The sequence below is a fragment of the Anolis sagrei genome, chromosome 3 (genome assembly GCF_037176765.1).
Source record: "Anolis sagrei isolate rAnoSag1 chromosome 3, rAnoSag1.mat, whole genome shotgun sequence".
In the NCBI taxonomy this organism is placed as follows: domain Eukaryota; kingdom Metazoa; phylum Chordata; class Lepidosauria; order Squamata; family Dactyloidae; genus Anolis; species Anolis sagrei.
The window spans coordinates 5,197,063-5,222,032 of record NC_090023.1 but is presented as its reverse complement, the minus strand read 5'-3'; the positions used below and the strand labels follow the sequence as shown (position 1 = coordinate 5,222,032).

At 43.2% G+C, this 24,970-nt stretch overlaps 1 protein-coding gene across 1 annotated transcript; it reads right to left on the bottom strand.

Moving 5' to 3' along the window:
• Window positions 1-738: 738 nt before the first annotated feature.
• Window positions 739-24,787, bottom strand: RNF169 (ring finger protein 169). The gene is made up of 6 exons (XM_060771290.2): window positions 24,622-24,787; window positions 14,559-14,635; window positions 13,387-13,530; window positions 12,261-12,373; window positions 10,141-10,237; window positions 739-7,820 (listed from the first exon to the last, which is right to left on the bottom strand). The coding sequence occupies exons 1-6, from the start codon at window positions 24,767-24,769 to the stop codon at window positions 6,669-6,671; spliced, it is 1,731 nt and encodes a 576-aa protein (XP_060627273.2). The 5' UTR covers window positions 24,770-24,787; the 3' UTR covers window positions 739-6,668.
• Between the last annotated feature and the right edge of the window lie 183 nt (window positions 24,788-24,970).

The window sequence follows — 24,970 nt, the reverse complement described above, 5'->3', positions numbered from 1 at the left end:
CAGCAGTGGAACTCTCTGCCCCGGAGTGTGGTGGAGGCTCCTTCTTTGGAAGCTTTTAAACAGAGGCTGGATGGCCATCTGTCAGGGGTGATTTGAATGCAATATTCCTGCTTCTTGGCAGAATGAGGTTGGACTGGATGGCTCACCAGGTCTCTTCCAACTCTTTGATTCTATGTGTGTGTGACTTCTTCTGTACATAGTTATGTTTGTTGTTTTTATAGCTTTTAGAAAGTAACTAAATAAATGTGTCACTTCAAGGCTTTGAAGTTGAAGACTGCGCACTTTGTTTTCATGTTGTGCCTCCTAGCTGTTGCTCTGAGGCCGAATTTTGCTGATCCAGAATTGCCACAACACTTCTCCTTTCCTTCCTCGCTGAAGGACCATCCCTATCATTTCCTGAAAATCTCCAAACTTTTCACCTACTCCTCTAGCAGGGTCTAGCTGTTTAATGCCACCTCCCTTCCGTCCGTTCAGGATACCATTTCCATGGCCTGCTGATACCACTTTACACCAAGATATTGGTGTTATTTCGCCATTAATAAGACTTTGACTTATGATGAACCTCTGAATGGGAGACCTCCAAAAGATTAAGCGGCTGAGGGGGGAAAGGAAAGGGCCTGAGGCTGTTAGGAATTGTGGGAGTTGAAGTCCAGAACATCCGGAGGGTCCAAATTGGCCCTTTGCCTGATTTAAGACATAACTGGCAAACTTTTACTCACAAAGACACAGACAAATTCATTCCTCTCGGTAAACAGATTCTGTCTTTATGGGGAAAATAAATCCGACGAAGCCACAGTGATTCAGTTGTGATCTCAAAAAATGACGCTTTTGTTGTGTACGGCACTGGTTCTCAAGTACCGAGGAGCCAAGGATACGCACGAAAGCACAGGAGTATTTAAAAGCATACCGATTTGGAAGGAAGGACGTTGAGGAAGGGATGGAATACAGCCATCGCTATTGTTTTATATCCCCTTGGGGCTGCCTCGACACCAGAGAAACCAGCCGGACGCAAAATCCCACCGGCCGTAACCAAAAATGTGTTGCTGTCCATTTGCATAGTGAGCAGCAAGCTATTTCTAAACCCTTTGTTTTGAAATAGCTGCAGAAGGAAGAATGTTTCCCACTGGATGCCAAAAATACGACGTGGAGAGAGACGGAAGGGCCGATTTGGTCAGCAGTAGTGCAGTTCTGACCTTCACGAAACCTCACACCAAACTTGCATTTTGAGGGATATTCACATCCACATTCGGAGCTTGGGCAAGGAATGTCACCTCGTGAGGCTCTCATATGGTCAATGTCTTGTCAAAGGCTTTCATGGCCAGAATCGCAAGGTTGTTGTGAGTTTTCTGGGCTGTGTGGGTCTGTTCCAGAAGCATTCTCTCCTGACATTTCGCCTGCATCTATAGCAGGCATCCTGAGGTCTGTTGGAAACTAGGCAAGTGGGGTTTATATATCCATGGAATGTCCAGGGTGGGAGAAAGAATTCTTGTCTGCTTGAAGCTGAAATACAACACAGCCTGAGCTCTGCGAGTGCAGCATTTTTCCAAAATGAAGCACAGAGTGTTTGAGAACTGGGACATCCGTTAGGAGAAAGAACTCTTGTCTGTTGGAGGTAGGTGTAAATGTTTCAATTGGCCACCTTCATTAGCATTGAATGGCCTAGAAGTTTCAGGGTGTGGCTTCTTACTGCCTTTGTTGGGAGGTGATTAGCTGGCCCTGATTTTTTTTCCTTGTGTAATAGTCGCACAATCCTTCGATGAAAAAAGGGAGCCAAAGTGTGACTATAATGCAATGAAATGCAGTACATCATCCTTTTCTATAATGAACACATTTCATTCACACTGATTCTATCTGAACATTAGGAAGAACTTCCTGACTGTGGGAGCTGTTGAACCATGGAACTCTCTGCCCCAGCGTGTGGTTTCTTCTTTGGAAGCTTTTAAACAGAGGCTGGATGGCCATCTGTCGGGGGGGATTTAAATGCAATTTTCCTGCTTCTTGGCAGAATGAGGTTGGACTGGATGGCCGAGGTCTCTTCCCACTCTGATTCTATGATTCAGGGCCAGCTAATCACCTCCTAACAAAGGATTCCCCCAGGCAGTAAGACACACCACCTTGAAACGTCCAGAGGTTTTCAAATTTTTAAGTGAGGGGTCGGCTCCCAGTTCCTCAGACTTTTGCGGTCTGATATAATTTGCCAACTATAGTTTCCAAACTATAGTTTGGAAAAAAAAATGAACTGATTCCTATACGCACTGCACATATCTTATCTATTATCAATTTTCACCAACATAAACTTCCCCATTTTTAATGGGAAGTGTGGGCCTACTTTTGGATGATGAAATAGTCAAGTTAATTAGGATTGTTGTGGTGTGCCTTCAAGTCATTTCAGACTTATTGCAAACCTAAGTCCTAAAGTTTAGGGCAGGGGGCAGATGAATGACCTTGGAGGGCTGCATCCGGCCCACGGGCCTTAATTTGGGGACCCCTGTTCTAGGCCATTGAATGCTAATCAAGGTGGCAATTGAAACATTCACACCTACTGGGATTGTGGCGCAGCTGGCTGGGAGTCAGCTGCATTAAGATCACTACTGACCAAAAGGTCATGAGTTCGAAGCCAGCCTGGGTTGGAGTGAGCTTCCGACCAATTTGTGTAGCTTGCTGTCGACTTTTGCAGCCCGAAAGACAGTTGCATTTGTCATAGGAAATTTAGGTACCGCTTATGCAGTAAGGCTTATTTACAATGCCATAAAATCTCCAGCAAGCATGCAAAGAATAAGGAAGTACTTCATCAGTGTCACAAATGGATGGTGAAGCGACAGCTCCCCTGGTGGCCAGAATACACTCATGAAAAACACTGGAATGTTAAATAGCCTCTGTGTGTCTGTGCAGGTACAACTGCACCAGGAGCTCCAATTTTGTTTGCTTTGCATTGAATGTTTGTTATAGTCCTAAGTTTCAGGGACTCTGCAGATAGGTGGCTTCTTTTGGCTGCAATCATAGGGCAAGCCACCTGTCAATTATAGTTAGGTTCCCTGGTCCCGCCCCCTTTTTGGGTTTTTGGAGGGAATAGGAGCCTTTTTGGGGGTTCAGTCCACACAGAGAAGCCTTCCATGCAGGACATAATACCAAGAGCTCCTGTAGAAAGCTTCATCTTCTACGGCTTGGCCGGGGTTATACAGCCCACAGCTTGGTCGAGGATCATACAGCCTTACAGCTCCTTTGCTGAAGAACTTCAGCCAGCCATCACCTAAACCTGAACTTCTTCTTTTCCCCTGGAAGTCTACAAAGCACTGCTTGGTAAGGGTCTCTCGCGGAAGCCAGACGCAGTTGGTACAGGGGCTCCACGCCAACATAGGCAAGTACAGACTGCCCAGATTAGAAGTTAAGGATTTCCCCATTAGTTAGTATACCATTATGAAGATAGTGCCTGTTCCCAGTGGACAAGATTGCAAGAGCCAATAGACTGTTAAGAAAGCTTTAAAGTATCTGTTTGTTTTCATCAATAAAGAACTTTGTTGGACTTAGCCTCTACAGAACTTTGTTTTGGGGAAATCCAAAGGCCTTTAATCTGAGGCAGCCCCGGCGTCCCGTTGGGCACACAGAATTTATGTCCTGTCTACAGTCATATGCACAGGCCCAGCGTGCGACAGCACAGTGTCTTCTATATATGTTGTGTGTCTATGAATGTTGGCCATGTATATGTACATTGTAATCCACCCTGAGTCCCCTGTGGGGTGAGAAATAAAAATAAATACCTTAAACAGACAAGAGTTCTCTCTCCACAGATATATAAACCCCACTTGCCTAGTTTACAACAGACCTCACAACCTCTGAGGATGCCTGCCATAGATGCGGATGAAACATCAGGAGAGAATGCTTCTGGAAAATGGCCAGACAGCCCGGAAAACTCACAACAACCCACTGTTAGATGGTCCTTTGGAAGGGCAGCATCTTCCCTCAAGGAAACAATGATGTGGCCACAATCCAAAGAGCTGTGGGCAACCGCCAAAGGCCAGTCCTGTTCGTTACCAACATGCAGGAGGCAGTCTTTAAGGCTTGTACGTTCCTCTCCCTTTTGCTGAGAGCACTGTGACAAAGCTTTGCCCGTCCTCCAAGACAAGACAGCAGCCCCACAATGTCTCTGGATAACACAAAACACTGCTGCGCGCGTAACAAAAATGCAATACAATCATTGTACAAGAGTCCAATCAATCTTTTGGCACTTTTCGCTTTGTTTCTTCTTGGAAGCCCACCATCAACCGATCCGACATAGAACTTGACGCAGGAAACTCAGAGAGTCGGAGTCTCTGCTTGTGTCTTTGGCAGTTGCAGACATTCAAAATCCCCCACCCACCCCTTATGGTCCAAATACCTTTCCAGGGTCGGATACATGTCATAAAACAGTAGCCCCCTCCCCACTTTGACCATCCCACTGAGTCATAAGCAGAACCCCATTTTGAAAGACAATCAACTTTCGCAGATATGAGCCGATATGCGGAAAGCTGGATATTCACGGATATCAGTAGCAGCGGATTTCGGCAAAGGAAAAGAGGAAGCAAGGGCCACGTTGTGAATAGGACCACGAGGGCAAGAAATACACAGACACTGGGCACGTTTTATGCTCATCGTGTGGGCAACTACGGAGGCAAACCTCTTGGGGTGTTTGAGAAACCCTTAGTAAACAAACGGCAATAGTTCAAGGCCCGTGCTTCTTCACAAAGGCCTTTAATACATTCAATAGCTTGCATGGCCAATGCAGACTTGCGCAAGTAACGCATATCCCCAAAGGTCTCTCTGCTGGAAATCGGGGCTGTCCCCAAAAGGAAGAACGCGGTTCAAAGTGTGCAATATGCAACGGCCTGGTTAAAGACCCCTCTAGAGACAAGAGGAGGCCTGGGGATGTTTATTAGTCTCCCTAACTCTAACTTGTAGTGTGTCTCATTCCTCATCCCCACCAGCCTATGATAAAAGGAAGACAAGATCACAGCCTCATGGCTTCCTGACACCTTCAGAGCATGCTTCATCCCTCTTGGAAGGTCTAATGTGCTCCTGGGTGGCCCCTGCACTGGCACCCCTTGATTTCCACCCCATCTCCTGCATTCAGTGCCCCCTAATTTACTTGTAATGCTATTTGTCTGCTTCTGAACAGCAGCAAGTCTCTCGACACTGATCCATCGCACCACTTTTACTCCAAGAGCGTAGACAAACACACTCCTTCCATGTTGGGGCTGCAGCTGGGTGACCCAAGTGGCCTTCCAGGACTCAAAACACATTTCCACTCTAGAATTCCCACCAGGAAGATCTGAGAAAGGCCCAGAATCACAAAAGCCACACAAATAAATGTAGGCTTTGAAATATACTGGAGTGCTGATACTTTGGAAGACATGCCTCCACCCTTTAGAGGAGAAGCGGCCATTCGACACCACTGGACCTTTCGCTCAAAATGGTTACGAAAAGGACGGTTTCTCTGTGCTGGAGAAGGGACCACATTCAAAACTGTGCAATCTTTAAAAAACTGGAGACCGACTGGAGTTGGAAGGCGTTTTCTCACTGGCTGGGACAGCCATTCCATTCACACTATATAAAGGTAAAGGTTTCCCCTTGATTATAAGTCTAGTTGTGTCTGACTCTGTGGAGTGGTGCTCATCTCCATTGTCCATAGGTGCCTGCAAGGTCAAGCGGCCAGCATGACTGCATGGAGCACCAATACCTTCCTGCTGAAGCGGTACCTATTGATCTACTCACACTTGCATGTTTTTGAACTGCTAGGTTGGCAGAAGCTGGGACAAACAGCAGGAGCTCACCCGCTGCGCCACTGGGGCTCCACATCTATCCTGTTCCGAGAGTAATATTGGAGCTTGCACTGCTAGCTAATATCTCCAGTCGGTCTGGCCTACTAGGAGCGTGGCTGAAGTCTGAGTGAACCCAAAGGAAGAGCAGGGTGGAGGAGGAGGAGAGCAAGAGGGGAGCCTCTTTCCCTCTCTGTCTCTAGTTCTGCACATTGAGCTGCCTTGCGCCTTGATCATGGTCTCCCCCTGCATTAGGGCCCTCTAACTTAAGGACATGTTTGGACAAACTTGGAAGAACACTCAGAGAGGAGCTGGAAGGAATGCTCGCGCTGGCTGAACAGCCACTCCACCCCCTTGTTGCATATTCTCTCTGCAAAGTGGTGATGGGTTTAGTTTCAGAATAAGAAGCTGTCCTTATGTCTGAATGCTCAATAATACATGGTTATTGAAATATATTTATGTGCTTCTAAAACTCCAATGGCCGGACCCGACCTCCTCTTTCAATTTAAGGTTGTTTTTGTGATTTGCAACAGACAAAAACAGCGGATCCAAAGTGACGTCTACTCCCAAAATTGGGGCCATAAATCAGAGCTTGGGAAGTGCCTGCCTTGGGCGGGTGTCCTTCTGGATCTGGACGGCCTACTCTTGAGAAGGATCAGTTTTAGTCTCAGAAGCGTATTCAGGATGAAGCATGGCTTATGTGGGAAGAGCGAGAGAGGCCCGGGCATTGACGCTCCCCTTCCCCTCCAAAGAGAAATGCAGATAGGGTGGGCAGAAGGGGAGAGTAAGAGAGCAGCCCTTCCACTTTCCCAGATCTTTCTTTTATCTCAACCTCACATTATTCTAGAAAAGGCAACGCTGTTGTTCGCTTAAGTGCTACTTGGCGCCGGTCGTGGTGCTCTTGGACCGCAGGAAATACTGGTCGGCTCGCCCTCTCTGCCGGGCCACAGTCCGGTTCTCGCTGTCAAACTTCCGCTGGAGCTGCAGGGCCAGGCGCCGGTCCTCCTCCTCCTGCTGGACCTTCCTCTCCATCCTCCTCCTCTTCCTCCGCAGGAGTTCGGGAGCCGCTAGCCCTGCATTGCAGGCCGCCTGCCTCAGTCTCTTGACGGAGCCGGCCTGCTCCAGGTGCTTCATCTTGCACTGCCTCTTCCGCCCTCGCCTCAGCGAAGGGCCGTCCTCGCCCACGGTTCTCTCGAGGCACAGGCCGTTTGGGAAGGTGGTCAGTTCACTGTCACTCAGGTACTTCAGCTGCTGCTTCTTCTTCTTCTTTCCTCTGGCTGCCTTGAGGGACTGGCCTCGGGTCCCATTCTCCGGAAATGCCGCGTTGATCCTGATGACTTTTCGGGGAACCATTTGCGCATCGATGTTCAGGCAAGAGCCGGCCAGGCACAGGGCCGATTTTGTGTCCGAGATCTCCGAAACCCTGGCGTTGAGAGGGTTCTTGTTGGGTCTTGCTGGACCAGCAGTCCCTGTGCCTAAGCTTCTCCTGAAACAAGAGACGTCTGTCTTGGAAGGGAAACGGTCTGATTCAGCCGGCGGGTCCTTGATCAGCGGATTTGCCCTCGGAACGGCAAATTCTTCCCCCGTTTCAGGGACGACGGACGTCAGGGTCGCTTTGGAGAGAGTCTTTTTGATCTGGCGCTCCTGGAAGATTTGCTCCCATTTCTTCAGAATCCGGGGACTCGCTTCGTAGGTGGTGGGCTTCTGCAGGCTTCGGGTCAGATTCCTGGGAGTGGACTTGATAATCAAAGGACTCAGGACGCGGCCGTCGGGAAGACGTTTGGGAGGCGTGCAGGGCGAGCAGACGATGGGCTTGAAATGGTTGAGCTCCTCAGAGATGCTGTCGTTGCTCTCGGGGCTGATGGACCGCTCGGGCTTTGGGAGGAGGGAGAGCGAAGAGGCTGCGGTGGCCGCGCCCAGGACAAGGCGCTTGTCTGCGGTCAAGTCCGGGGCAGAGAGGCAGCGGCTGTTCCAGGTGGAGGAGAGGACGCCCATCAGCGGGGTAGAGGCACTCACCAACAGGTTCACCTGCAAGACAGGCAAGTCCTCTTGTAAGAAAGAATGAAAACAATACAAGGATCTCAGAATCTTGTAGTTGGAAAGGACCATAAGATAAGTTGAATCCACGTTGAATCCACTTTTGTCTATACAACAGGCATGGGCAAACTTTGGCCCCTCCAGGTGTTTTGGACTTCAACTCCCACAATTCCTAACAGCCGGTAGGCTGTTAGGAATTGTGGGAGTTGAAGTCCAAAACACCTGGAGGGGCCAAAGTTTGCCCATGCCTGCAACAGTACAATTAGGAATAGTGAGATCTATGTAGTTCAAGGTGTTTTGCTTCCTGCCTGAATGTATAGATCACTTTCCTCTTCTTCCCAAAAGTCTTTAGTGCTTTATTACTTTTCGTGAGGGAAGCATCCTGAAGCCTCCCTCTACTTCAGGATGGGCAACACAAACAGACATCGCAATCAGCATTAGGGACACCAAAGTTGTTGCGCAGCAAGTGGATCTTAGCCACGTCCCATGCATAAGACTCACAGTCATGAGTAGGAATGAACAGAAAAATCTTTACTCTTAATAGCAGAGATGAAACACAAACTTGCAATGTTGCATACAAAAACAAACAGTGCAAGAAACTTACATAGTCTTTGTAAGTAACACAAAATAAGGCATCTACATCTCCAGTCAAATGAGAAAGCAAAACATAAACCTTGAGAAAACAGCTATTCCACTATAGCCTCCTTTAGAGCAGCATAATGGCTTCTCTCCAACCTGCTCCTCAGAGCAGAGCCTTTGAGCATAGAGAAAAAACTCTCCAGAACTCTATTCTAAAAACCCATACAGTTATACCCTATCAGGTGTGGTCCAAGATTGCTGGTTGACCTACATTACCAGCTGCATGTAATAATTAACATCATAAGGTTTTTCTTCAACACACACACACAGTTCTGCTACAACTTACTGTAACAATAGTTATGTAACTTTCCTTTATCCACCTCCTCTTAGACAAGATGTATTTACCTGCAACAACAAATGTGAGCTTTCCCCCCTTTTTAAACATTACCAGAGCAACCTAAGTATTTCCCACCATAAGCCCCTATGTTGTACTAGCTACGCTGCATTCTGCGCTGACATAGACACCACATATCCCAATTCAAACCCTATCATAGGTTTTTAAATGATGTATGTTATTGTTATTTTATTGTTTATTGTTTATTGTGTATTTTTGTTTTGAGTTTTATTTTAATTGTTTGTCTTGATTATTTGTTATCACCTTTGTTTATTGATGTGCTGTGGGCTTGGCCTCATGTAAGCTGCACCAAGTCCCTTGGGGAGATGGTAGTGGGGTACAAATAAAGTTGCTGTTGTTATTATTATTATTATTATCATCATCATCATCATGGAAAAGCACCCCTGAAAGATGCCCATCTTACTTATGTGTAAAGACATCCAAAGATGGAGAGTGCACTACCCTCCGAAGCAGTGTGTTGGAAATCAGTTAAAGTTCCATCTTGTCTCCATCTTGACCCCTTCCCCTGCACCAACTGCTGCCCTGAGCCAGAGTGAAGAGAGAGGGGGGCAGAAGACAGTTCCACCTTGTCTCCTGTGCTATTCTAATAATATAATATAATGTAATATAATATAATATATTGTATATACATATAATATTTACAATATTGTAATGTAATACAATATAATACTAATAATAACATATTATATGTTTATATTACATGTAATATTACTAATAATATTACAATATAATGGTATAGTACATTATAGTAATATTTAATACTGACATTGTACTATGCTAGTAATATAATATATTGTATGTATATATATCTTGTAAGCTGCTCCGAGTCCCCTTCGGGGTGAGAAGGGTGGCATATAAATGTCATAAATAAATAAATAATGTGCATCAATTGTAAAATAAGATGCACCAAGCTGGTTGGTTGAGCTTTGTGCAGGGAGATGGCCGAGCCTGGGACTTTTGGTTACTGTTACATTTTTTGTTCAAGCTCGAGCTATGCAGGTGCTCAGAGAAGCACAGAAAAGCTACGTGAGAAAAAGAGAGACAGAATTTGGAGTGTGCTCTCACTTCACGAGCTGCTGAAGGAGTTTGTCTATATACACAAAGAAAGACCATTTTAATTCTCTCATAAAAGGGCATTATGTAAGTTGATGCAACTGATCACATTGTACATAGTGTAAGACAAAAAGATATACTGCCATTAGTGACTTTCCACCTCTACAGGGCATATTGCTCTTCCTGCAGGAAAACTCAGGACATTTTCAAAAAGTTGGAACCTAGAACGTTTTTCTATTAGAAGGTCAAAAGCTTCTCAAGTACCTTGGTTCTGACAGGAGCTGATCTCTGCCGGCTCTTCGATCTTTCCTGAAGGGTGTCGTTGCAACTCTGGCTCCTTTCTACTTTAGAGCTCAAGTTTCTAAAATATCAGGGGGAAAAATAAGGGCTTAGAAAAACAAATAAGACAATAACGAAGTCATTTACATCACCAAGAAGCCTTTATAATATGAAGAGTAAATATCGGCTTGCTCTTGATGCCAAGTTTTCTACTAGAAGGAAGCAAGGAGAGACGGATGCGAAGCAAGACCATATGTGAAGGAAACAGGCCTTGGCCTGGACTATTTAGGCCCTTTATCTCACCATTTGCTCTGAATATTGTGAACCATTTTGGATATATGCACAAAGACATATCCAAATATGGTAAACACAAATACCGTATATACTAGAGTATAAGCCAACCCGACACCTAATTTTACCACAAAAAAACTGGGGAAATGTATTGAGTCGAATAGAAGCTGAAGGTAGGAAATGCAGCAGCTACTGGTAAATTTCGAAATAAAAATAGATACCAATAAAATTACATTAATTGAGGCATCAGGAGGTTAAATGTTTTTGAATATTTACATAAAACTGTAATTTAAGATAAAACTGTCCAACTCTGAATAAACCAATATTCTAAACCTTCAATGTAAATGTGCTTATGTATCCTTCCTATAATAACAGAATTAAATAATAAATGTAATAATAATAATAATAATGTAAAATAATGGAAATGTAATAATACAGGGTTAGTCAAAATGCATAGGCCAATAAGCCATTCAATTGAATGGCAGATTGGCCTATGCATTTTGACTAACCCTGTATAGTAATAGAGTAAATTAGTAAATGAAGTAATACTAGAGTAAAATAATAAATGTAATAATAATAGAGAAAAATAGTAAATGTAATAATAATAGAGTAAAATAGTAAATGTAATAATAATAGAGTAAATTAGTCAATGTAGTAATACTAGAGTAAAATAATAAATGTAATAATAATAGAGAAAAATAGTAAATGTAATAATAGAATAAAATAGTAAATGTAATAATAATAGAGTAAATTAGTAAATGTAGTAATACTAGAGTAAAATAATAAACATAACAGTAAGAGTAAAATAATAAATGTAATAATAGAGCAAAATAGTAAATAATAATAATAGAGTAAAATAGTAAATGCAATAATAATAGAGTAAAATAATAAACGTAATAACAATAAAGAAAATGATAAATGTAATAATAGAGTAAAATAGTAAATGTAATAATAATAGAGTAAAATAATAAATGTAATAACAATAATAGAGAAAATAATAAACGTAATAATAATAGAGCAAAATAGTAAATGTAATAATAACAATAATAAATAAGAGTTTATTTATTTATCATGTCAGTATCAACCAGACAAATAAAAAAAGAATAAAAATAGAGTAAAATAATGTAAATGTAATAATAATAATAAACAGGAATACAATAAATGTAATAAAATAATAATAGAGTAACATAATGTAAATGTAATAATAAATAGAGGAAAAGAAGAAATAACCTTAACTCTAGGATAAGCCGAGAAGAGCTATTTCAGTCTCTAAAATAGGGGCTGAAAAACTCAGCTTATACTCGAGTACATACAGTAAATCAATAATCAAGTTCATGTCATATGGTGATCACTAGGAGGCTGTGAAACCTTCAGAGCCACAAACATTAAGCCTTTCTGCTCCATCGGATTGCCAAGAAACAAATGAAAAAAATCTTGCTAAATCAGGCATGGCCAAACTTCAGCCCTCCTGGTGTTTTGGACATCAACTCTCACAATTCCTAACAGTCTACCAGCTGTTAGGAATTTTAGTCCAAAACACCTGGAGGGCCAAAGTTTGCCTATGCCTATGCTAAATTGATCTTTTATGCTATGTTGCCCATCATCCCATCGATTCCAACAAAGCTGGGAGTGATACATTTCTTCCTGCTGTCTGCAATTTAAGCACTGACATGTCACCCCATAAATACTTCTCACAGATGTTTTTATAATTCATTGTTTATTCCCAGAGCAGATTCTCCACCCGCTGTGTGTGTCCCAAACTCCTTCTGGTTCTGCCCTTCCCTCGGCTGCCAAAGTCCTGCCTGAGGCCTCACCCTGCCAGCAACGCGCCTGAGAAGGTGCTTCCCTTGGAGACAAAAGCTGACCGGTGCGCAGACTTGTCTTGAAAGGGCTCCTCATTCTCAGAATCAGAGAGGCATTCCGGAAACTAAAGTTAATCAGAAAAAGAACGGATGATATTTTTGCAAACACTGTTCATCTAGCAATGCATAAGATTGTGTTAACAACCTACACATCCTGCATGAGGTATTGTCACCTCTGTTAAGTGAACTAGAATCATGGAATAGAGTTGGAAGAGACCTCCTGGGCAATCATCCAGTCCAACCCCATTCTGCCAAGAAGCAGGAAAATTGCATTCAAAGCACCCCTGACAGATGGCCATCCAGCCTCTGTTTAAAAACCCCAAAAGAGAAGCCTCTACCACACTCCGGGGCAGAGAGTTCCACTGCTGAACAGCTCTCACAGTCAGGAAATTCTTTCTCATGTTCAGATGGAATCTCCTTTCTTGTAGTTTGAAGCCATTGTTTCGCGTCCTAGTCTCCAGGGAAGCAGAAAACAAGCCCGCTCCCTCCTCCCTATGACTTCCTCTCATATAGTTATACATGGCTATCATGTCTCCTCTCAGCCTTCTCTTCTTCAGGCTAAACATGTCCAGCTCTTTAAGCCACTCCTCATAGGGCTTGTTCTCCAGACCCTTGATCACTTTAGTCGCTCCCCTCTGGACACATTCCAGCTTGTCAATATCTCTCTTCAATTGTGGTGCCCAGAATTGGACACAATATTCCAATTGTAATATTTACATATATCAGGCATGGGCAAACTTGAGCCCTCCAGGTGTTTTGGACTTCAACTCCCACAATTCCTAACAGCCTACCGGCATGATGGTTTTTTTCTAGTGAAATGTGAAGCAGGATCAATTCTAGACACTAGGCTCCTATTGATGCAGGCCAAAATCCCATTGGCTTTTTTTTTGCCACCATATCACATTCCTGGCTCATGTTTAACATATTGTCCATGAGGACTCCAAGATCTTTTTCACACGTACTTCTCTCGAGCCAGGCATCCCCCAGTTGCCATGAGCAGATCCCCTTTATCCTATTGATGAGAAGCCCCAGAAGCATTTTGAGGCAATAGCACATGCAATGCCACCAAGCCACGTACCTGCTCTTGGGTCATTCTGACTGTAAAGGACTCCTCTTTCTTCGGCTCGTCTGCCTTCCTCCTCCCTGCATCGGCTTCTTCTACAATCAGCTTGTGAAGAAGATCCTCAGGTGTCCTCTCCTCTTGAAAGCGGTCACTTCTCAACTTCAAGCAAGGAAAAAAAAAAAAGAATTTCACATTTGAACAAGAGGTAGAAACGAAGGCCCTCGAGTCTTCTCTGCCTTTACCTAGGTGACCAACACCATTCTGTTCTACTATACTGGAGTGGGCAACTATGAAAGGGCCCAGGGGACATTTTTGTGTCCCCCTCCAACAAGACACACCAATGGGCCAAAGATATCTTTTTAAAATTAAGGTGATGCTTTGCATCACCTCGCACATATTCCCCACACAGTTCCAAAATGTAGATTTCTCTCAATCCACCCTAAATATCTAAGAAACTTGGCAGACCTCCCCTCCGCAGCCCAAATGTCAACAGTGTCCCTCCTGTATTGTCGAAGGCTTTCATGGCTGGAATCACTAGGTTCTTGTGGGTTTTTTTCAGGCTATATGTCAGGAGAAATGCCTCTAGAACATGGCCCTATAGCCCGAAAAAACCCACAAGAACCTAGTGTCCCTCCTAGTTTCAACATCTGCCAGTTTTCTGGTGCATTTCTAAGGTGTGTGGAAGTCAGAAAAACACCAGAATGTTGTAATTATTTAAGGGACTGTTGGGAGGCTTTCAATGTATTAGTATTAGGGCTGGAAGAAGAATGTAAGAAATACAACTGTCTGGATTAGTTTGGTATTTAGTGATATTTCTGTCTGCCACTTTTCTCCTTCTGCATATAGAGGCTTCCTTGTGAGCAAGAATCATTCTATTTGTGGAAATTCTCCTCTACAGAACCAACACTTTTCACACAAGCAGAAAGGGCAGGGCTAGCACATTCTTCCCCTCTCATGCTTAGTCCACATGTTTCTGAATGCCTTAACAGGGCTACTGTCAACTAATACTGGAAAATGAAAAAGGTAAAACCCAAACTGCTCCATGCTGGTTGAATGCATACCAGAGGCATACATACACAAGGGTTACATGGAGTAGTTAGCAGTAATGAGCCCTTTAAAGATTAGGAGCCAGAGAACAAAAAAGGAACAAGGGTACTATGAATTGATGTACTGTGCTCAAGCTGTACCTTTCGCAGCTGGCTTTTATATTCTTCACGAAGCTCTCCGGGCTTGCTTAATGTTATGGGTGCTCTGAATATGAAATCTGTTGGCAGAAAAAAGGGGGAAAAGATTGTTTAGGGCTTTAAACACTCGCAGAAATGTCATAGAAGCATGCTTATTCCTGACTACTACTAATACTACACCAAGCAAATGTATTTTCACATGTAGATATCATGGCAGGGAAGGCCTTAGCCCAGTGATTCTCAACCTGGGGTCCCCAGATGTTTTTGGCCTACAACTCCCAGAAATCCCAGCCAGTTTACCAGCTGTTACAATTTCTGGGAGTTAAAGACCAAAAACATCTGGGGACCCCAGGCTGAGAACCACTGCCTTAGTCTCTCCCCCCAAACAAAAACGTTCAGTTCAAAATTCAGAGGTTTGGCAATAACACCGCAGCAAAGTACACTTAGCATATGCATAAAGTAAACAACAGACATCCAGGGAGTACACGTTAATATGCCTTGTTACCTCGAAAGAAGTCAGGAGTGAATTGCCTAAAAGCAGCTTGAAAAGACACACCCACTTCAGCAAAATGCATGTTCAGACAAGTCACCTTCTGGAATTAAAGAACTATTCCAAGGAGTTCTCGGCATTTGTGTCACAAAAACAACAAACAAGTAGACATTACAAACCCACTGGCCCTGGAAAGGGAGATGCAAGTGGAATCCCACTAGCCAGGCACAAGGAAACTCCCCAAATTTAGCATACAAAGATCCATTTCAGAATGATATGGACATGCTTACTTTCAAACTGAAGCAGGAGGACAGGGTTCAAAGAGCGGGGAAGCAGTCCAAGTGACGAATGTATGTACCCACAGAGGTTACGTTACTTCTTCTGGGCACCAGCACAACACCTTTCTTCAACTCACCTGGTCTTTATGACCTTTAAGGTGAATTAAGGAATCACATGCCAAAGTGTCAGCGTTTGCTAAATAGCAGAGCAGTAATGAGGCTATGGAAGCTGCAATGCTTGGCTTCAACGCGTGCCAAGAAGGGTGGGGAAGCCAGAGACGTAGGGAGGAATTTCCATAGACGTAGCCTTCGGTCACACATGATGCAGACTTCCTGATAATGAGGAAACATCCCAGACCTGATCAATTGCCCACCGGGAATTTAGACAAGTGGGATCAGAGGGCAGACACCTTTTCAGCACTCATTTTTGCAGAACCCAGCTGAGGCTAAGCTCTGGTTGCTGGCCAAATTAAGTGAGCTATACTTCTATTTCCGTCTCTTAATAAAACATATGAAAACAAACAGAAAAACTGCAGAAAGCTGGTACTCCCATTTCAAAAGCATATACCTTCATCAGATGAACAGCAATGCTCAACTGACCAGCAATGATCAACCAAGATCACCTTCTTTCAAGAAACCACTGTCAATTTAGTTTTCTTTTCCAGGCACAAATAACACCAGACTGTTAAGAAGATACCAAGGATCAAATCAACCTTTATGGTAGGCCTGCACAACCTGCGGCCCTCTAGGTCAGTGTTGCTCAACCTGGGGGTTGGGATCCCTGGAGGGGTCACAAGAGGGTATCAGAGGGGTCACCAAAGACCAGCAGAAAACACAGTATTGTCTGTTGGTCATGTGGGATTCTGTGTGGGAAGTTTGGCCCAATTCCATCATTGGTGGGGTTCAGAATGTTCTTTGATTGTAGGCGAACTATAAATCCCTGCAACTACAACTCCCAAATGTCAAGGTCTATTTTCCCCAAACTCCACCAGTGTTCACATTTGGGCATATTGAGTATTCATGCCAAGTTTGGTCCATCACTGTTTGAGTCCACAGTGCTCTCTGGATGTAGGTGAACTACAACTCCAAAACTCAAGGTCAGTGCCCACCAAACACTTCCAGTGTTTTCTGTGTGCCAAGTTTAGTTCAATTCCATTGTTGGTGGAGTTCAGAATGCTCTTTGATTGTAAGTGAACTATAAATCCCAACAACTGCAACTCCCAAATGACAAAATCAATCCCCCTCAACCCCATCAGTATTCAAATGTGAGTGTATTTGTGCCAAATTTGGTCCAGCAAATGAAAATACATCCTGCAAATCAGGTATTTACATTACGATTCATAACAGTAGCAATCTTACAGTTGTGAAGTAGCAACAAAAATAATTTGATGGCTTGGGGGTCACCACAACATGAGGAACTGTATTAAGGGGATGAAGCATTAGGAAGGTTGAGAACCACTGCTCTAGGTGTTCTGGATTTCAATTCCCAGAATTCCTAGCCATTGAACAAGCTGGCCAGGGCTTCTGGGAGTTGGAGGCCCAAACATCTGGAGGGTTGTGCAGGCCTGCTTAATAGTGTATATGTGAGGGGGGATTGTTGGACTTCACTTCAAAGAGTTTAATTATCTAAATATTTAAATTACACTTCCACAATACACACAATATCACAAAAGAGGCACAAATCACAATCTAAAATTGTGCTTTTCCCCCCTTTACCCTCTGTCCCCTTTCCAAGTCACAGATATGCACTATGTGTTGATCCAAGTTCAGGATCTTCTAATATATATCTAGTTTGGTCATAAAACTCAATGCAGGTACCCAATATCTTCCCCTTGCCGCCAAAATAAGTCCCCAGTACAAGCAATTAAGTAAAATCTTAATTGCTATCCTACCCGGGCTTCCAAAAGCCTAAACATCCTTAAAAGCATGCTAAAAAGTACAGACCTGCATTTAATGTCAGCACCTGTAGTTCATCAATGTACAATGAATGCCCAGGTCATACCATGTGTAATACCTTTAAGGGCATAACCATCCACATGCAATAAGTACCAATTACCTCCAAATAAACCTTAGGCACCTTTGTACAAACAAGCAGGACATAAAGATAGATTCCTCCATGATTACATTCAAAATTCAGCCCATGGTAGTGATTCAGGGTACTAGAATATACAGTGGGAGTCATTACACCAAAATAGCAAAGAATATATAGTTAGAAAAAAAAACTGTGGTTAGATGGATTCTCACAAATCTGCCTTCTTACAAACAGTATTTCACTCAGGACTTGGTCATGTTATTGCAAGCATTCTTTATGCTTCTTTCACTCATGTACCTAAGCGGTGACACAGGGGGTTCTCCTTCCAAATACAAGCACACCTTAATTTTAAAATGAATTCCTGGACATGTGTTATTTAACAGAAAATTTAGTAGCAAAGTGAAAAATAACAAAAATAGGTAGAGATTACAGCATTCCAATCTATATAAATAAAAATGTAATTTTCATTTATGGATGAATAACTCGGGACTATGTCTGTTCTTGTTTTATTGTATTTTAAAGTTAATTGTATTGTTTTAATCTACTGCTGTAAACCGCTCCGAGCCAAATTGGGAGTAGCGGCATACAAGTCAAATAAATAAATAAATAAATAAATAAAATTAACATACTTCAAAAACTACTGGACGAATTGACACTAAATTTGGACACAAGACACACCTATCAAGCCAACGAGTGACCATCACTCATAAAAACACTGGAAAACACAGCGCAAGGGATTTTAAAGGCCAAAAAATAAAAAATACATTACAACGCATGCACAAAACCACATATATACACAACTACATATACATATACAGCAATGTGTGGCAGGGGACGGCTAGTTTTACAATAAAGAAAAAACAGTTCAATCTGCTTTAGCAGTTTTAAATTCAAAACTGCCAACAGTTCGAGTTAAAGCCAATAAGTCCAAACGAGAGGCAGACAAAAGCAGTTATAGTAACAACAAGCACATTAAAAAAACAGCCAGGTTAGATAAACCTTGCGTAAGTAAACAAAAAACACGTGGAGCAACAGGTGAACACAGGAATCTTTTTCATTTTATCAGCCTCCACTTCCAACACTCGTATCCAACCTTTTCAACATGCTTGAGGAGCTATGCAGGAAGCTTATTTGGTCTCCTCTTTTCTCTTTGTTCTCTTATCTCCATATGCCAAGCAAGGGATTCTGGTGGCAACTATTGTACATTTGGCTTGTTGTGTGCACACACATAGCTAAAATAGGATCAGCTAGAACAGGATCCCATTCATTTCCATCACAAGGTTTATGTGCATTATTTTTACTCCAGCAAGCAACACCAAAAGCCTGTGCTTCTCCAGCCTTCTGACACCATTCTCCCAATGACAATGCTGCTACAACACTGTCGGCTAGGACAGAGGGCAAGGAAGAAATGCAGGGATAGGATGGTTGTAGAGATTTCACTATTAGCTCAAGTATGATAACTGAGGTATAGCTGTGCATACACACCTTTGAACGCATACAACACTGAATTTGTGCTATATGTTACAGTGATTCTATGCTCCGAGGAAATCGCTAATTACATTCTAAGTTTCTGGGTTGTTGTAGGTTTTTTCGGGCTATATGGCTATGTTCTAGAGGCATTCTCTCCTGACGTTTCAGATGTAGTGAGGATGCTTGCCATAGATGCAGGCGAAACGTCAGGAGAGAATGCCTCTAGAATATGGCCATATAGCCCGAAAAAACCTACAACAACCCAGTGTTTCTGTTCATGAAAGCCTTCAACAATGCATTCTAAATTTCCTTTACATCAGTGGTTCCCAGTGGTTGACCAGGGACCACTTGACCAGGGACCACTATCTAACATTAGTACCAAAAGAATCTGGTTTTGGTCAACTTTAGCTTCGGTTTGGTTATTTGGGGTGCTGATTCAGAAAATTGCATTGGATAGACCACATCAGCTCTAGTTTCTGATACAGAACATATACCATCCAGTAGTCACCATCTGCTCGTCCACTAAAAAACATATTTAATAATCTAGAGCTGATGTGGTGGTGGTAGTAATCTTTTGTGGGTATTCAGCCTCTCCACTCCCCACATCTTCATTGCCGTGACACTATAAGAGGGTTTTGCAAGACCTGTCACTCTCTTTGACATGTGGTTTTGAGGCAACAGTGTAGTAAGGGTGAGGCTGTGGAACACTGGTGGTCTATGGACCACAGGTTGGGAACCACTGCTTTACACATATACACTCAAGAGATCAGCGCCATTCACTATCAAATGTTAATATTACAGCCACTTCTATCATGAATTCAGAGAATACTGAAACCTACAGAGTCAGTAGCTCTACTCTGGTATTAAATACTCCACTCTAGATGCTGATATGGATGCTATCAATGTAACCCAACTGACACACAACTCATATTGATTGGAAAGGGTGTCTGGGTATGTAGAAATGTCTAGACCTTGGGGACTGACCTGGGCTCCTGTCCCCACCCATGCACACACAGCATCCTCCAGCAAATGCCCGTGATGAAACAGAAGATGTGGACATGGCACAATGGTATCTCCCCAACATTGCCCATGCAGAGACAGCACAGTGTAGTGGTTTGACACTGGACTATGACTCCGGTGACCAGGGTTTGAATCACTGCAGTGCCAGCGAGACTCACTGGGTTGCTCTGAAGGCCAATACAATCCCCTCTATAAACAAATCTTGGCAGGAAAACCCTATGATATGTTTGCCTTATGGTCGCTGCAAGTCAGAAACAATTTGAAGGTACACAATGACATATGCATGCATCAATGCCAGAAATGGTAGGTCTTTGGTCATCTAAATGTGTTGAGCTCCAACAACCACTTTTGTTTGCCTTGTCCCATCCTGGGTGAAAGGTATAGGTCAAAAACATTATCAAGGTTTCACCAATCTTGATGTAAAATTACAGTCTTCATCCTAACTTCTATTTCCTAAGGACAAAGATTTCCCATTTAGAGCAATGCAGTTTTCCCTCCACATTTGTGGCTATCACCAGAGTAGAAATTGGACAGATGAAAAGCTGTTTAACCTCAGTAGACTTAAAGCCAAAACCAAGGTTACAACAACATTTTTATAGAACTCCAATATGTTGAGGACAACGTTGTCAGTGCATTCAGAAGAAGACATACAAGCCACTCTAAACACCTTCACAAAAGTGTATGAGAAGCTCGGCCTGTCATTGAACATTGAGAAAACTAAAGTGCTCTTCCAGCAGTCACCAGCCAATCCCTCCCCAGTGTCGGAAATACAGCTTAATGGTGGAACATTAGAAAATGTTGACTATTTCCACTACCTTGACAGCCACCTCTCCACAAAAGTCAACATTGACACTGAAATACAACACTGCCTGAGCTCTGCGAGTGCAGCATTTTTCCAAATGAAGCAGAGTTTGAGGACCGGGACATCCGTAGGGAGACCAAGGTGCTTGTTTATAAAGCTATTGTCCTCCCAACCCTGCTGTACGCCTGTGAAACATGGATTGTCTACAGACGTCACATGCAACTCCTGGAACGATTCCATCAGCGTTGTCTCCGAAAAATCCTGCGAATCTTTTGGGAAGATGGGCGGACAAATGTCAGCATGCTCGAAAAAGCAAAGACCACCAGCATTGAAGCGATGGTCCTCCGCCATCAGCTCCGCTGGACCAGCCATGTTGTCCAAATGGCCAAAGATCACCGTCTCCCAAAGCAGTTACTCTACTCTGAACTCAAGAATGGAAAACGGAATGTTGGTGGGCAGGAAAAGAGATTGAAAGATGGGCTCAAAGCCAACCTTAAAAACTGTGGCATAGACACTGAGAACTGGGAAGCCCTGGCCCTTGAGTGCTCTAGCTGGAGGTCAGCTGTGACCAGCAATGCTGCAGACTTCAAAGAGGCACAAATGGAGGGCAAAAGAAAAATGTGCCAAGAGGAAAGTGCGTCAAGCCAAACCGGGACCGCCTTCCACCTGGAAACCAATGCCCTCATTGCGGGAGAAAATGCAGATCAAGAATAGGGCTCCACAATCATCTACAGACCCACCGTCAGAACACCACACTTGGAGGACAATCTTACTCAGACAATTAGGGATCGCCTAAGTAAGTATTAAGTAAAGTAAGCATGTGATTATTTGCTGCCACCTCTGTTGCACCATTTTCAATAGAGACTTCAACAAAATCTTGTGTTCAACAAAATCTTGAGCTGTGTTTACTTATCAAGCTTAGCCATTGAGTGAATCTCTGATTGATGGAAAAGTTATAATGACAGTGCAGAAGTTAGAACAGTGTGGAAGCAGGTACAATAAACCCCCTTTAAATGTCTTTTACCATGAAAAAGCTATGATGGAAACTCTGGAACAATCCAAGATAGTTCCCTAAGATTGAAAGACGCTCAACCAGCAGTAGACAAGTATAAGCAGTGTTGCAGCTAATGATGCAACTGGACTCAGGCCAAAAGGATGTCCACTTATCGATGGGAAAGGGAAGTCTGAAGTTGCACAACCCATGTGCCAAAAACAAGGAATGTGAGAAGCATGAATGAGAGGAAGCCAGGCATAGTAAAACAAGAAATGGAATGCACAAACATTCCAATACTTGGAGTAAGTGGGTTAAAATGGAGAGGAAGGGGTCATTTTGAGTGAGGTAATTACAGTGTTTACTCAGGAAATGAAAATCTAAGAAGAAATGGGGTGAGGAGAGAGGTAGCAAAAGCAGTCCAAGGATATCGTGCAAAGTCTGACCAGCTCATGCCAATAAGGCTTCAGGGAGAAGGCATTATCATAATCCAGAAGCAAAAGGAGAAACTGACGTTGCACTGGAGTCTAGGAGGAAATTGATCACATAGCAACACAAAACTTGTTAATCATAGATTACCACCTCTGGGGATGCCTGCCATAGATGCAGGCAAAACGTCAGGAGAGAATGCTTCTAGAACATGGCTGTATAGCCTGAAAAACCTACAACAGCCCATAATTGAGAAGTACAATGGGGCAAGAAAGACTGACTCAACTTACACTCTTGAGTGTCGGTGGAGCTTGATTTCTGTCAAAGTGTATTGACACAGTTTTCAAGTGTTTCTAACAGGTGTTGTGGTATTCTTTTGTAACCACGAAATTACCAATTAAGAATTATTGACAAGGTTTTTTTAGACTTGAAACTTTGCAGCTAAAATAGAAATTTGATTTAATTAAGTTTATATTAAAATACAGAATTAAAATTATTTTGTGTGATGGAGCTACTCTTCATGATTTGCTAAAAAGAATGTTTTAAACCCACATCCACTCCAAATTTTTTTCTGGCTTTGGGCTGGATGAGGACTATTGATGTTACATAATGCGCTCTGTCAATAGTCTCACAACCTCTGAGGATGCCTGCCATAGATGCAGACTAAATGTCAGGAGACAATGCTTATAGAACATGGCCATGGTCTGAAAAACCCGCACAACCTTTAAAATGGCCTGAAAAACTAGGCTTACACTCGAGTATATACAGTAATTAGATATAGAAGACGGAAAAGCTCAATTTTCTCTACACAAAGAATCCAGGAGTAGACTGTGGCACAGACTATGAAATGCTAATACACATATATTTACACAAATATATACACACACACATATATACACACACAAAACACATATACACAGACTGGGCCACATCATGTATGCGCAAAACCACATATATACACAAAAATGCATATATTCACATATACACACACATGCATATACACATATATACACACATAAATTATACATACACAGACTGGGCCACAGCACGCATGTGCAAAACCACATATATACACAAAAACACATATATACAAATATATATATACAAACACAACCATATACAAATATATACCACCACCCCCTCACTACCTCTGAGGATGCTGGCCATAGATGCAGGCGAAACGTCAGGAGAAATGCCTCTAGAACATGGCCATATAGCCCGAAAAAACCCACAAGAACCTATATACAAATATATATACACACACCTATATACATATATACACACACAAAACACATAAACACAGACTGGGCCACAGCACATATGTGCAAAAACACATGTGTACACAAACATATACATATATACAAATATATATACACACATACACACACAAAACACATATACACAGACTGGGCCACAGCACACATGTGCAAAACCACATATAGACACACACACAACACATATATACAGACTGGACCACAACATGCATGTGCAAAACCACATACATGCACAAACACACATATATACACACACACACATATATAAACACACAAAACACATATACACAGACTGGGCCACAGGACGCATGTGCAAAATAATAATAATAATACCATATATATATAACCATATATACAAACACACACATATACATATATACTCACACACATATACACACATAAAACACATATTCACAGACTGGGCCACAGCAAGCATGTGCAAAACCATATATATATATATATATATATATATATATATACACAAACAAACACACACACATACACAAATATATACTCACATATATATACACACACAAAACACATATAAACAGACTTGGCCACAGCACGGATGCGCAAAACCACATATATACACAAACTTACATATATACACATATACACAAATATACACACACACAAAACACATATACACAGACTGGACCACAGCAACGTATGGCAGGAGACGGCTAGTTTATCATATACATATAATCAGTAGGTAATTGGGTTGCTGTGAGTTTTCCAGGCTGTCTGGCCATGTTCCAGAAGCATTCTCTCCTGACGTTTCGCCTCCATTTATGTTAGCCATCCTCAGAGGCAGACCTCAGAACATAAGATGCAAGTTGAAAACTCAAGATTAAAACTGGGTCCCAACAAAGCTTGGAAACCCGCACTTGTACTCCTCCTGACACGTGTCAATCGAAATAGACACGAATGGGCACCTAACAGGGACGCTTTTAGCCACAGCCCGGCAGAGACGCGCCTGACTCGTGTTTTCCCGCATCCAGACGTTACACGTGTCAACATTGACGCGTGTAGAGCGGCGGTCCTCTTTTTCTTTCCCTTTACCTCATTTTCCCAAGTTATGACTCCTTCCTGACAAAAACAACACGCATTCACACGTGCACTGCGCCAGACACGCGTCACTTGGCCCGCGTATGATTACACACACAGGGAAATGCTTTCCCCTTCAAATTTCTAATTTTAGTCCCTCAGAGTGACACAAACACGGGTGTTTCCCAGTCACGGGTTGGCCCCTTCACACGATACGTGTCGCGAACGCGCACCTCGCTCGGGCTGGAGGCTGGGCGGCGGCGGGGGCGCCTCTCCTGGCTCCTCGGGCCCTTCCCGGCGCGGCGGAGCGGCCTGGCGGGGCCTGCGGCCTTCCCGAAGCAGCGGCGCGGCCCTCACGCCAACGCCGAGCGCCGCCGCCATTTTCTCGCAGCGCGGGGGGCGGGGACAAACCGTCACCTAGGCCCTGCCCACTCGTTACATATTCATGAGCCGCTCTCCAATGCCAGCGCAGGAAAACAACCAAGCCACGCCCACTCGCTCCATATTCATGAGTCCCTCATTGCCCGCCCACTCGCTCAATCTCCATCGCCCCGCCCCTCGTTGCGCAGGAAACCAACCGTC

Coding starts and splice junctions, on each gene's coding strand:
- RNF169 (XM_060771290.2), bottom strand. CDS start 24,769: ATGGCGGCGGCGCTCGGCGTTGGCGTGAGGGCCGCGCCGCTGCTTCGG. Junction 13,531..14,558: donor ATAAAAGCCAGCTGCGAAAG/GTACAGCTTGAG, acceptor CCTTGCTTGAAG/TTGAGAAGTGACCGCTTTCA. Junction 12,374..13,386: donor TCAGAATGACCCAAGAGCAG/GTACGTGGCTTG, acceptor GATTAACTTTAG/TTTCCGGAATGCCTCTCTGA.